Source organism: Arvicanthis niloticus, chromosome 21, assembly GCF_011762505.2.
Source record: "Arvicanthis niloticus isolate mArvNil1 chromosome 21, mArvNil1.pat.X, whole genome shotgun sequence".
Lineage (NCBI taxonomy): Eukaryota > Metazoa > Chordata > Mammalia > Rodentia > Muridae > Arvicanthis > Arvicanthis niloticus.
The window spans coordinates 29,130,598-29,143,955 of record NC_047678.1 but is presented as its reverse complement, the minus strand read 5'-3'; the positions used below and the strand labels follow the sequence as shown (position 1 = coordinate 29,143,955).

Genomic DNA, 13,358 nt, shown 5'->3' with positions numbered 1-13,358 from the left:
GTGTCCTGAGCATCTGCACTCAGAAGCATGGAGGAATGCAAATGTCCCCCATCCAGAATATTCTAAAGTTAAGGAAATATCTAAGATCACTGAGGAGACGTCCTGTAGTCACAGGAACTTTGAGACAAAGTCTCATTCTATAGCTCAGGCTGGCCTTGAACTCACTATGTACACAAGGCTGGCCCTGAACTCTTGACACTCTTCCTACCTCAGCCTCCTAATTACAAGTATAAGCTACTGTAACTGAATACATCAAGTTTTCTATAAACTAAAAAACAAACTAGGTGTACAATTAGACTTCCAGCCCGGGGAGTGGAGGGGGCTGAGACAGGGAGTTCCTGAGCAAAACCCCACCTCAAGACAATGAAAGAAGAAAAACAGGAAAGGGGAATTGGAAAAGGCAAGGGGTGATGGGGACTCAGGGAGAATGAGTCCCACCCAGATGGAAAGAAGGGATTTGTGGGGCATCACAGAACCCTACAGCCTGCCAAAGTCAACATGCGGGATGTTCCCTTACCATAAGCCACAGGTGTGAGCTTCAGGACTGTGTGCAAGGGGCACTTGAGGTAGGGCAGCTCTTCTGTGGACAAAAGAGGACAGGACTAGCATGACATACATGCCTGGGTGTCCCCCTGCCATGCACACAGCCCACCTGCCGGGACAAGGCCCTCACCAGCTGCCTTGTCAAGGAAGTAGGCCAGGAGGCAGCGCATCACAGCCTGGTGGCAAATGACCAGCACGTTCTCCTGTCTCTCCAGTTCCATGATCACGGGCTCCAGTCGCTGCACTAGGTCTTCATAGGACTAAAAGGCAAGCAGGGAAGGTGTCCTTCAGGCCTGGCCCCAGGGTAGGAATGGAATCAGAGGTGTTGTTCTGTCTGGTCTTACGTCAACCTGACACACAAACTAGGAAGAGTTGTGGTCATGGTGATTCATCACAGCCATAGAAACCCTAACTGAGGCAGGTGTGCTCGGCAGTGGGCACCTGATGACTCCTGGGGCTGCTCACCACTCTAGAGGTTGTGTTTAAGCTCCCTTCAGCCTACCTGAGGGAGTGGAGTAGACAGCTGCCCTTAGAAGGCCGATTTAGTGAGATGTCCAACTTGGGTAGGAGTTGGGGGTAACCTGGGAAGGGAGCCACCTTCTCCATCCAGGGCTAGATTCTGGTAGGACTGAGAGAGCTAAGTCTCAGACACATCCCAAGAGGCTACTGTGAGGTCCCATTCTTTTGGACCAATGGTGCATTCTGGTCTGGCTTCCTCAGTATCAAAAGTAACCTGGCTTTTCTAACCCACCTCTACCCTAAACTTCTCCAGCTCACAGGCTTCCATCTCAGCTTCCCTCACAGCTGAGTCCAGTCAGCTGCCATGTTCAGCTCACTGCTTTCTCTCTGTTCTGGACTCTTCCAGATGGCTCTGGTTCATATTCACAGAAAGAACCATACTTAGGATTGGTCATGTTCTCAGTTGATACAACTACCTCATGCCATCGATGGGGCCCTCTGCCGCCTTCCACTACAGGGTTCAGTCACTGGAAGCCATGATGGATGGAAAGTTGCCACCCTCCCCCAGTCCACAGCACTGAAGCACACAGAGCGCAGTGGGTGGGTGTGGTGGGACAAAGGCCCTAGAACCTCCCAGAGTATGACAACTGTCAGGACTCTGAGATCCTCAGGAACAACTGTGTCCTTGTCTGCGTGCCTATTCCCTCCTCCACTGTTGTAGCCATGGGAACCTTGGACCCCTGCTGTCCCCTGGGGCAACCCCTAGCTCTATTTTTACCTGAGAATTAGGCCTGAGGGTGGGGCAGTTCCATTTCTCTGCACAGTTAGCCATCTTTCAAAATAAATTCCCACGTAGAGCCTGACCCACACTATGACTGGCCAGGGGCACCAACACCCTGGCCTGTGCTAACCTCTAGCAGTTCTGGGGTACTCCTGATTAATTCTTTTTATAATTAATACCATAATGAATTCCCCCTACATTCTCAAGTCTGAGAAGCTGCCTTCGCTGTTTGTCTTTATTTATTATTTTTATGTGTGGGTGGATTATATGTGATTATATGTGTGTGCTTGCACACACATATGGAGGCTGTGAGGTCAACCTTGGACATCCTTTGTCAGGTGCTGTTCACATTATTTTTTGAAATAAGGGTTGTCATTGGCCTAGAGCTGAGTAGGCTAGGCTGACTGGCCAGCAAGCTCCAAGGATTGACCTGACCCTGCCTCCTCAGTACTGGGATTACAGGCATGCATGCTACAGCAGGTGTTTTTGTTTTGTTTTTAACCTGGGTTCTGGGGAATCACACTTAGGTTCTGTTTGCAAGGCAAGCAACTGCCTGCACTACCTCCCAGCCTTGTTCTGTTTTTTCTCACCACTATCTGGATTGGTTCTGAGCCTGAGCTCTGCCTCATAGCCCAGTGTGAGAATTATCCACGTCACCCAGAGCTGCATGATTCCACATACGTGTCTCATTCCACATACGTGTCTCTGGGCATATTTAGGCAACATCCCAGGGCACCTCCTTGAAGCAGGAAGAGATTACTCAGCCAAAGTGATTCTTACTTTCTGACCAGGTACTTTCTGGGAGAAGGTGGCATGAGATTACTTTGCCAAATCTCTCTGGGGAGGGTCTCCATGGATCTGGAGCAAGTTGGAGGCTGACATATGGAGTTGCATGGAGGATAGAATCACTTTATGACAAGGGGAAACATCCAGAGAAAGGATAGAGGTCCAGGGCCAAGACAAGAGTGGAAAGCACGTTGGAATGAGGCCTAGCCATATGAGGCCTGAGTCTGTGGCCACATAGAGCAGTCTGGGAAATGGCTGATGACTCCCTGAGAAAGAAGCTGGCCCGGGCATCCCAGGAGACAATGAGTTAACTACAGAAGTCCTAGGAAAACCAAACTCAACATAGCCAGGGACACTCAGCTCAGGCTCTGCCCTTGCCAGACCTGTACCCTTAGACCATGTTCTCTGTAGCACTGGCCCCCTACAACCCAAGGAAGAGAAAACATCCAGGAGACAGAGCTGGGAACTGATGGAGAGAAGAAACCCACACTTAGGCTGCCTGCCTCAAGGCCGAGCCTCCAAGCCCCAACCACGAGCAGCACTGCCAGGCAGGCAGTAGATACTGGGACTAAGATCCCAAATCCCACCTACCTCACCCTTCGGGTACCGGTACCGGTACTTGTCCTGATCCCTCAGGGCAAACTCCAGCGGATAGTGATCCTGGATTTCTTCGTAAGTCATCTCCTCACAGACACCCTAGGAAGACACAGCAGTTGTCATAGCATCCAAGCCAGGCTGATAAGACTAATCTTTGGGCAGAGGAGCAGAGACCAACATTTCCTGGGCCAATGGAACCCTCCTAGCACAAAGGTGACACAGTGTGAAAAAGCAGTCTCTGTCTGGACAGTAAGTTTTGTGGTAGCCATTTGTAGGAAGCTAGAGGACTAGAGCCCACCTGTCTATCACACATCTATCCAGTGGACAGCATCCTGTCCATCACACATCTACCCAGTGGACAGCATCCTGTCCATCACACATCTACCCAGTGGACAGCATCCTGTCCATCACACATCTACCCAGTGGACAGCATCCTGTCCATCACACATCTACCCAGTGGACAGCATCCTGTCCATCACACATCTACCCAGTGGACAGCATCGGATTTAGCACTAATGTACATGTTTTCCTAAGTCTTTAAAATCATTTTTTGTTTGCTTTTATTTTTTTCGAGACAGGTCTCTATATACAGCCATGACTATCCTGGAACTCACTGTGTAGACCAGGCCGGCCTCAGACTCAGAGATCCACCTGCCTCTGCCTCCCCAGTCCTGGGATCAAAGGCCCACACCACTTGCCCAGCTTACAAAATGGTTATTGCTTTTACTTATTTGTCTGTTAGTTTAGTGTGTGTGTGCCCATGTGCTCATGACATGGCATGGTTGTGGAGGTCAGACGACAACCTGCAGAAGTCAGTTGTCTCCTTCCATTGTGGGAACCCCAGGAGCAGAACTCAGGTTGTCAGGCTTGTCAGCAAGTACATTTACCCACTGAGCTGTCTTGCTAGCCATTTATTTACTTATTTTTCTGGTTTTCAGGGATCTGTTTCTTTGTGTAGCTCTGGCTATTCTGGAACTGGTTCTATAGACCAGGTTGGCCTTGAACTCAGCCCCCCAAGTGCTGGGATTAAAGGTGGGTGCTTCCACACCTTTGCTGGACCTTCTCCAGTCTTGTCTGTTATGAAAGTATTGAATATGAGCAGAAGCTGCTGCATAAACTGTATTTAAAAAATTCATTTGTGTCCTGGAGAAAGAGAGCATGCCAGAGTGAAAGAGAGACAGAGAGGAAGAAAGAGACAGAGACAGAACACAAACATAGGAGTCATGTGTACCAGGAGCTGAAGATTACGGCTGAGATCAGCTTAAGCTTCATGAGACCCCGTCTCAAAAAACCAATGAGGGGCTAGAGCTGGCTCAGCAGTTAAGATCACACATATTATTCTTGCAGAGGACCTGAGTTCAATTCCTGACACCCATATCAGGCATCTTACAACTGTGTGTAAATTCTAGAGGATTCAATGCCCTCTTCTGGTCTCTGCAGACAATACACACACACACACACACACACACACACACACACACAGGCACCAACCCATCAGCCACCAGCAGAGAAGAAAGGTGCTGGAAAATACCTTAGTGTTATTTAAGGCCCTGAGAGGCGCTGAAGAGACTGAACCATCTCATGACCTGCCAGCCTTAAGAAACTACATGTTTTGATGTCAGGAAGTGGGACAGTGTTGTAATACGTCTCTAAGAATGTGGAAGTGGTCACAGAGGCAGGAAGAATGTTTTAGGTTGCCTCCAAGAGCCTGTTGGTAACAGTGTAGATGTTAAGGGGGATTGTGGGAAGGCTCAGAGGGAAGCAGGGGATGGTAAAGAAAGCCCTGGTCAGGCTGGTAAGATGGCAGTCAGGACAGTGCTTGCTGACTCACGGGAACCTGAGTTTAGATCCCTAACACTCGTGTAAAAAGCTAATATGGCAGCAGGCATTTGTCTCCCTAGCACTGGGGAAGCAGAGACAGGAGAATCCTTGGAGCTCAGATTCTGGGATAGATCCTGTCTCAAAAATTCAGACAGAGAGTGACTGAAGAACATCTGGCTCGTGAACACCCGTACGGGCATGTGCACAATACCCAGGAACACGGACACAACACACACACAAAGCCTGGGTTACTAACACCACCATAACCAGGCTGTTGATGTAAATGTGAGTTTAGCCCATCATGGCAGCAAACACTTGCAATCTCAGTAGTCAGGAGGCTGAGGAAGGAGGAGCATGAAATCCCGGGCCAGCCTGAGTGACAGAGCAAGATCCTGCTTCAACAGGAGAAAAGAAATGAGGGTGTTGGGGTATTTCTGTGAGCCCCAGAAAGAAGCAAGATGGCGGTCACAAAAAAATTAGACAAAAGATGACCATTGTTCCAAAGTGGCAGAGAGCTTGGCTCAATATGTTGTAGTGTGGGGAGCTATGATCTGTAGCGCTCTTCTGCAGATGAACATGGTACAGGTAAGACAAGCAGACATACACATACACATACACACATAAAGAAATATACATAAAACGTTGGCTCAGTGGGTAAAGCACTTGCTGGACAGGAATGAGGATTGGAGTTCAGACCCCAGGAATCCACTTAGTGACAGGTGGGCAAGGTGCCCTGCCTGAAGTCCCAGCACAGGGGAAGCAGAGACAGGAGGATCCCCAAGTACTCTGGCTGGCTAGACCAGGCTAGGGAGCTTTGGATGCAGTGAGAGACTGTGCCTCAAAACCTAACTAAGGTAGACAGCGGCTGAGAAAACATTCAAACACATGCACCCATACACGTGAACATGCAAACACACATGGATGATGGAAATGACCGCAGCCCTGAGAGGAAGCAGGGAGCCTGGGACCATGGGCAACTCACTGTTCAGAGCATAACAGTGAAGAGACAGAAAACAGAAAGGAGAAAAATTTAAACCCCTAGAGCTTCAAAGGGCTCCCTCTGGAATACATGTTCCCTGCCACCTCCTGCCTGTCTTTCAGCCTGAAGAAGGCCCAGCCTCTCTGCACTTCTGTAGCGGATGAAGATCTGGAGTGCATCAATTCTCATCAGAGCCCAGTGACCTGAGGCTGCAAGTCCTTCTGCTGTGCAGAGGTCATTGATGGGAGTTGTAGCCTAAGGCTGGGCAAAGGAGGCCAGCAGCAATAGTCACACCAGAAGTGTGGAGGCGGGGGAGGGGGCAAGTACCACACTGAGGGCTCCAGCCACAAAGCAGTAGTCAGTGTGACTTTCCAAAGCAGAAGTAAAAGTCAACTTTAAATACAAACAGCAATAGAAAGTATCCGTAGAGAAGCTCAGTAAGAAAACAGAGGCCTCACCACACCTTCAAACAAGTCAGTCAGGGGCATGAGGAGATGGTCAGTGAGGCAAGACATCTGCTACACAGGAAGGACAACCTGAGTCCAGTCCTCAGCACCAATGTAAAAAGCTAGGCGAGGCTACATCCCCCTGTGACCCCAGTGCTGTCGGGTGCCAACTGGAGGACCACGGGGGCTTGCTGGCTGTCCATGTACTCAGTCAAATACCATCTCAAGGGAAGAAGGCAGAGAGCGATGGAGTAGGGCATCCAACTTCCTCCTCTAGCTTCTGGGCACACCCATGTGCACACATAAACACACATATCACACACAAACACACACCACCACCCCACACATCACACTATACATACACCACACACACCCTGACACAGAGCCCCCACACACATCACATACCATACCGCACACACACACATCACACACCACATACACACACACATCACACACCACATAAACACACCTCCCACACACACATATTCCAAATGAACACCCACCTGAACCCACATACACCCACCTCCAACACACACACCTCCCACACACAGAAGAAAGATTAAAAAAGCAAAACAAATGCCAGGCAGTGTTGGTACACTCCTTTAATCCTTGCACTTGGAAGGCAGAGACAGGCAGATCTCTGTAAGCTCCAGGCCACCTGGTCTATGTATGTCATAGAGAGTTCCAAGCCAGCTAGGGCTACATAGAGAGACTCTGTCTCAAACAAAAACAAACAACAACAATAAACCCTTGAAGTTAGGTTGAGTGGTAGGATAATGCCAAGCAGGCTAACAGATTACTGGATTCCAGGATGGGAAAGGTGTTACAGAAAATATATTTGAGGAAACAGAAAACAGGTAAAATATTTTTAAGACCCAGGTATATGTCTATAAACCCAGCCTACGAGTTCTAGGTCAGCCAAGGCTACATAGCAAGTCAGCTATGTATTATTTAAAACAAACAAAAGAAAAGTTTTCAAATTTTCTAGTTACAAATCCTCAAATCAAAAGTCTCATGTTTCCACTCTGGAAAGACTCTTCAGACAACTCCAGACCTACTCAGATAATCAAACATAACACCACTGCTTACGGTCATTGGGTTAGCTACGTGAATTCTACCTGAAAACTAAATTCTCATGGTCCATGAAATTTAACACATGGTTCCCAAGAATTATTAGGTGAGGGTGTATGTGTGTGTGTGCCTGAGTGTCAACCCTCATTTGAGAGTTTACACACAGGTGGTGGGGTGTGGCAAGAAGTGGAGAGAAGACTTTTTGAAGCTATTTAAGTTGTAAATTCAGGCTAGAGAGATGGCTCTGACTGCTCTTCCAGAGGTCCCTAGTTTAATTCCCAGCAACTACATGGTGGCTCACGACCATCTATAATGGGTCTATAATGGGATCTGATGCTCTCTTCTGGCATGCAGGCATACATATAATATTTATATATATATATAATCTAAATACAAAAGAAAAATTATAAGAATTCTCTGCTCTGCCCAAAGTGGGAGAACAGCAAATCCAGAGCCAGCCCAGGCTATATAATGAATTCAATGCTGTTGTATTCTGTGTTACAGAGGGGATAGAGAGAGATTGCTTCAAACAACAGCAGTAAAAAGCAACAAAAATATCAAATGACTGTTGTGTAGCAGCTTTCTCCAATATTAAAACATTTCATCCAAAATAAACAAACAAACAAACAAAAATATTCCCAGCTGGGCAGTGGTGGCGCACGCCTTTAATCCCAGCACTTGGGAGGCAGAGGCAGGCAGATTTCTGAGTTCGAGGCCAGCCTGGTCTACAGAGTGAGTTCCAGGACAGCCAGGGCTACACAGAGAAACCCTGTCTCGAACCCCCCACCCCACCCCCCAAAAAAACATTCCCATTCCATCCTTCAGGCAAGACGAAGGTAAACAAAATAGCTTCAGGAAGTCCCTGAAGGGACCAGATTCACTAGGCCTCTTCCTGCTAAGGTAAACAAAGCAGCAAAGACTCAAACAAGCCAATCTGCAAACAAGACTCTCAGACAAGCGGAGATGAAGAGTCTCAGACCAGACCAGCTGCCCAGAAGAAACAGAAACCAGCTTAGATGCTTAGAAGAGGAAGAGAATAACCAACCTCATTTTTCAGTGTATTCCAGGTTTCCCAGGTTTTGTGAGCTTTCACCCATGCTGATGATGCAGCTGCCTTTGAGTCATTTCAGCTCCTGTATGTAACCCCAATGAAACTCAGGGTTCACCAAGTTGGGCTTTGGTGGTATCCATACTTTGGTCAGTCTGGGGTGAACAGATGTGTGTGTGTGTGTGTGTGTGTGTGTGTGTGTGTGTGTGTGTGTGTGTCTGTGTGTCTGTGTGTGTCTGTGTGTGTGTATCTGTGTGTGTGTGTGTGGTTCCTTCCTAGGAAGCTTTCTCATGCAGCAGTGACTGGCAAGCAAGATAAATCATGACCAAGTCCATATGAAGGCAAATCATAATCAAGTGCTGAAAACCACAATCAGTGAGAATTCTGAAAGCATTCAGAGAAGGAAGGAGCAAGCTTCTCAAACATGCAACCAGGGCACCAAAACAGCAACATAATAGGCCTGTTGTTGTTGTTATTATTGATAAGGCTATTATTTAAGATAGTGCTTCTCTCTGTGTGTAGCCCTGGTTGGCCTGGAACTCACTCTGTATACCAAGTTGGTCTTGAACTCACAGAGATCTGCCTGCCTCTGCCTCCTAAGTGTACAATAGAGGACATCCTGGGCTCCACAGAGAAACCCTGTCTTAGGGGTGGGGTGGATATGTCAGGTTTATCTGCACCACCAGATTCCTCTTCCCTTCCCTACTGCTCTCACTGCAGGAAGCTGACCACTCCGGACTGTACCTACAAGGCCATGAAGGATGAGGCCACAGGAAGGGATGTGAGCTGGTCACTCCAGGATGGGTCTTCACTGGGGCCATCCCATCTCACAGGCTGGCCTTTCCTCCTACTCTCCTCTGGACAGTGACAGCAAGGGTCACAGTCCTAGTGTTGGGGATCATCCCCACACAATATACTTCATGACTTCCATATCACCATTCCTTCATGAGCAGCCCCTTTCCCTCCTCTGGATTACTGACACTGTGAAGAAGGGACCAGCTGTAGGCCTAACTGTGGTTCTGTTTTGCTTCTTCGATATTTTCCCTCCTCTCTTCTGCCCCTTTCCTTTTACTTTGAATTCCAGAGGGAACAAGACTCTGAACATCCTGACATGGTAACAACTACTGCAGACCAGAAAGCTTTGCAAACAGACCATCCCACAGCGAGATCACTTGCCCCATGAGGGCAGCCAGTGACCCATGCTGGTGAGGTGTACTCTGCAGCTGCAGTAATTATCTCTTATGAACCAGGCTGTTCCAGTGCTTCTCCTGAATCTCTTGCAGAACTAAAGAGGAGCCAGTGACAGACCACTGCTGACCAACAAAGACTTCCTGCCCCAGCAACTACGCAAACCCCAAAACCCTTCCCATCTTTGCTTCCCCTTTATACAAAATCTCAGAGTTCCTCTTGGTCCCTTGAAGATGGACTTAGGGATCAGCAGACCTGTATCTGCCCATTTCTAGAGCCTCACCCTGACTGCATCTCCTCTCTCTGCCTCTCACCTTATCTCTGAATGCCATATTGGAGTGGGTGAGGAAACCCAGTCTGCTAAGACTCCTAGAGCCAGGGTGTTTGTCCTAAAACTCTACCAACAAGTAGAAACAAGACTCGGTGTGGGAAGCCATCTTGAGCCATATACCCTGATAAGAGACTTGATTACATTAGCCTGCAACAGCTGAGCACATTCTGATAACATCTGGTTTTAGATACCCAGGATTTTCCCTTGGGTGTGTGAGACTTAAAGGTGTGTGACTTAAGGGTGTGACTTAGAGATCAGATTTAGAGAAAAGACCTAAGGGCATGATTAAAGGTGTGACTTAGAGGCATGGCTTAGAAGTGAGATATATAAAAGGCGAGAGGCAGACAGAAGAGTTCAGAACAATTTGGAGTACAACTTGGAGTACAACTTGGAAGTAGGAGTAGACATTAGACATTCGGAGAAGTACAACTTAGTACAACTTGGAAGTAGGAATTAGGCATTAGGAGACAGAAACTTGGAGTTAGCTATTAGGCATTAGGTAGCAGGCACATGGAGGAAGAACTTGGAAGAAGTAACTTGGAACTTGGAAGCACTAGGGACTAGGAACTAGAGACTAGGAACTCAAGACTTGGGACTTGGAGAGAAGAAGAGAGACTGAAGAATAAACGGGATTGAATCATACTCTGTCTGGTCTCCATTCCTCATCTGTCCTCACTCTCTCTCTTGCTGAACCCCAACCCGCAGACCTGAGCAGCTTGGGGCAGTGTAGGCTATAACAGTTTAGCCCCCAAGGGCAGTGCGAGTTCCAACATTGACAGAACAATCCCAGACATTTCTGGCCCCCAAACGCAGGGCAGCTCGGGCCGCAACATTTTTGGTGCCCAACATGGAGCAGCAAGAAAGAAAGACCCAGTAAAGGACCTTACTGGAAGAAGGATCTGCCAAAAATTGAGAAGTGAAACTCGAAGGTGCAGGAATCTGCCACATCAAGAAAGGTAAGTCATGTTAATGAAAATGGGGCAAGAAATAAGTCAGCCTGAACTCAACTCTCTGTTTTTGTTTTGTTGTTTGCTGCTCACATGTGCTAATTGTCTCCTTTTGTTGCATTGTTTAAATGCTGTCTTTCATGTTCAAAATAAAAAGAAACATAATTATCCAAAATTAGAATCTAAAATACAACCAAAGGTTGATAACTGATTTGGCAGAGCCAGATTGTGCTGACCTAGAGGAAGAGGCAACCAAACATTTACGACCCTGAATGGCCCTCTTCCCAAAGCCCCTCTCCCAGTGTGCCTCCACCACCAAGTGCTCCCCCAATGGAGATGGTGGTTATAGATCCCATTAGGGAGTTACAGGAAAAAATATATGTTCTTAAACAACAAATAGAGTTAGAAAAAGAGTATTAGGACTTAATTAATCAGCTACAAAAATTAAAGACAGGGAAGATGTCTCTAGAGATAAACTGTGAAAATCCCCTGGCTCCTTGAGTTCCTCAAACAGGAGTCCAAAGACAGTCCCTATCACCTAGCTTAAGATTAGCCACAGATCATCCAGAGAAGGGAGACACTGAGGCTTTTCCTGTATCAGAGACCAGAGACAATCAAGGGGTTGCTTGGAGACATCACACAGGGTTTAATTTTCAAATTATTAAAGAATTAAAAAATGTAGTATCACAATATGGTGCCACTGCTCCCTTTACTCTTGCAATTTTAGAGTCTGCTGCAGAGGAGTGGCTGACTCCTAGTGACTGCAATGTGTTAGTGAGAGCAGTTCTTAGTGGTGGTGACTATCTTATTTGGAAATCAGAGTATCATGAGAATTGTAAAGAAACAGCTAGGAGAAATATTTAGGCAGGCAATGGTTGGTCCTTTGATGCCTTAGTAGGAGAAGGGTATTTGCTTCTAGTGATAACCAGATGCATTATGACCCAGGCTTATTCGCTCAAATCCAGAACGCAGCAATGAAGGCTTGGCGTAAACTCCCAGCAAAAGAAAACCCTAGTACGTCCTTAACAGCAGTCAGGCAAGGACCTGATGAACGATTTTCTGATTTTGTTCATCGATTAATGACAACAGCAGGGAGGATTTTTGGTAATGCAGAGGCAGGTGTAGATTATGTGGAACAACTTGCATATGAAAATGCTAATCCTGCCTGCCAAGTGGCCATTAGACCCTAAAGGAAAAAGACAGACCTTACAGGGTACATCAGACTCTGTTCTGATATAGGTTCCTTCTATCAACAGGGCTTAGCTATGGTGGCTGCCATGCAAGGACAACCAGTAAGAGATTTTTTGGCAAGTAGAAACCAAAAGGTCTGTTTTAAATGTGGCAAGCCTAGACACTTTGCCAGAGATTGCAAGGTAGAAAATGAGTTAAGCCAGAGACAGCCCAGAAAACAGCCTGGGCTCTGCCCACTTTGCAAACGTGGAAGGCATTGGGCTAGTGAATGGAGGTTCAAAAAAGACTCACAAGGAAACATCCTTTCTCATAATCAGGGAAACAGGAACAGGGGCCAGCTCCAGGCCCCAAACCAACGCAAGCCAAAACAGGCTTATGGAGCAGTCAGTGTCTTACCAGTAAACACCAATCCCAATCTGAACTTAGTCGAGCAACACCAGGAAGCACAGGACTAGACCTCAGTTCTGCCACCCACATAGTTTTAACCCCAGAAATGAGACCTCAGGCGTTACCCACTGGAGTGTTTGGACCACTCTATCCAAATGTGTTTGGTCTGATAGTGGGAAGAAGCAGTACTACTATGCAGGGACTACAAATTTTTCCTGGAGTAATAGATAATGATGATCAAGGTGAGATTAAAGTAATGGCACAGGCAATTCAGAATATAGTCACCATTCATACAGGAAGGAGGATAGCTCAACTATTGTTACTTCCATTGTTCCCTACTAATCACAAATATAAGAATCCTAAAAGAAGGGATCAAGGCTTTGGTTCCTCTGATGCATATTGGGTACAGCCTATAGTTAAACAAAAACCTATGATGACACTATGGCTGGATGGAAAGGCATTCCAAGCTTGGTTGACACAGGAGCTGATGTGACTATCCTAAAACAAAGCAACTGGCCTGCCACCTAGCCTCTGACCCCAAACTTAACCAATCTAAGAGGTATTGGCCAAAGTCAAAATCCACAACAAAGCTCTAAGGTGCTGATGTGGAAAGATAAAGAAGGTAATACAGGGAACATACACCCCTATGTCATCCCAGGCCTTCCTATTAATCTCTGGGGCAGAGATCTGTTATCCCAGTTGGGATTGATTATGTGCAGCCCTAATGAAGTAATCATGGCTCAAATGATAAACTCTGGATTTTCCCACAGGGAAAGGATTAGG

At 47.0% G+C, this 13,358-nt stretch overlaps 1 protein-coding gene across 8 annotated transcripts in view; it reads right to left on the bottom strand.

Annotated features, from left to right (window-relative positions):
* Positions 1 to 13,358, bottom strand: part of Pfkfb4 (6-phosphofructo-2-kinase/fructose-2,6-biphosphatase 4) — a 50,078-nt gene that overhangs the window by 3,697 nt on the left and 33,023 nt on the right. For all 8 annotated transcript variants that reach the window (XR_013105631.1, XM_076917630.1, XM_034483967.2 and 5 more), the window contains 3 exons: positions 3,161 to 3,265; positions 674 to 803; positions 518 to 580 (listed from right to left, as the gene is read on the bottom strand). Coding sequence is in view for 7 of the 8 variants with exons in the window: in XM_076917630.1 (XP_076773745.1) it covers positions 518 to 580; positions 674 to 803; positions 3,161 to 3,265 (298 nt within the window). In the remaining variant the exon portion in view is untranslated. The remainder of the gene's footprint in view (positions 1 to 517; positions 581 to 673; positions 804 to 3,160; positions 3,266 to 13,358) is intronic.